The following is a 599-nucleotide window of genomic DNA, read 5'->3' on the forward strand; positions in this document are numbered from 1 at the left end:
AATATTCGTTTGAGGATGATATACGTTTCTATTGTGTTTAAAATTGTTTAATTTTTATTGTTTCTGTTTCTAAATTTTGTGTTGCAGATACCGCGCAGTTGAATCTTATACGTACGGCTATGAACGAGTATGAAAAGTATACGTGCATCCGGTTTGAACTGAGGACGAATCAAAAGGATTACATTAAAATCGTTAGCGACAATACCAGATGCTGGAGCTACGTTGGCAAGATTGGCGGTGAACAGATAATAAACTTACAAATTCCTGGTTGTGTAACAAAGAAGGGTACTGTAGTACACGAGATCATGCACGCTGCGGGTTTTTGGCACGAGCAGAGCAGAGATGACCGAGATAAATACGTGACTATCATCTGGGATAATATTCAAGAACGTACGTATTCGCAATCTCTTCAAACAGTAAAAGATTTAAAATAAGCAGATTAACTCTTTTTAATAAATATTTGATCAAAGTTTGCAAACTTCTTGCTTTGTTACTTATAAATATTTAATATTAAATAATTTTATAATATATGACAGCAAAATAGTGTATGTCATTTTTCAAGTTGGCAATTTTCTGCGCTCAACTTTTTGCACTAAAAA

General features: G+C 33.6%; 1 protein-coding gene across 1 annotated transcript; it reads left to right on the top strand.

Annotated features, from left to right (window-relative positions):
* Nucleotides 1-87: 87 nt before the first annotated feature.
* Nucleotides 88-477, top strand: LOC105460555 (astacin-like; the record flags this gene model as incomplete). Its single annotated transcript, XM_011707008.1, has 1 exon — nucleotides 88-477. A coding segment is annotated over one exon (347 nt), but the record flags the coding sequence as incomplete, so codon positions are not given.
* Nucleotides 478-599: the final 122 nt, after the last annotated feature.

The sequence above is a fragment of the Wasmannia auropunctata genome, unplaced genomic scaffold (assembly GCF_000956235.1).
Source record: "Wasmannia auropunctata unplaced genomic scaffold, wasmannia.A_1.0 LD319650.1, whole genome shotgun sequence".
NCBI lineage: Eukaryota > Metazoa > Arthropoda > Insecta > Hymenoptera > Formicidae > Wasmannia > Wasmannia auropunctata.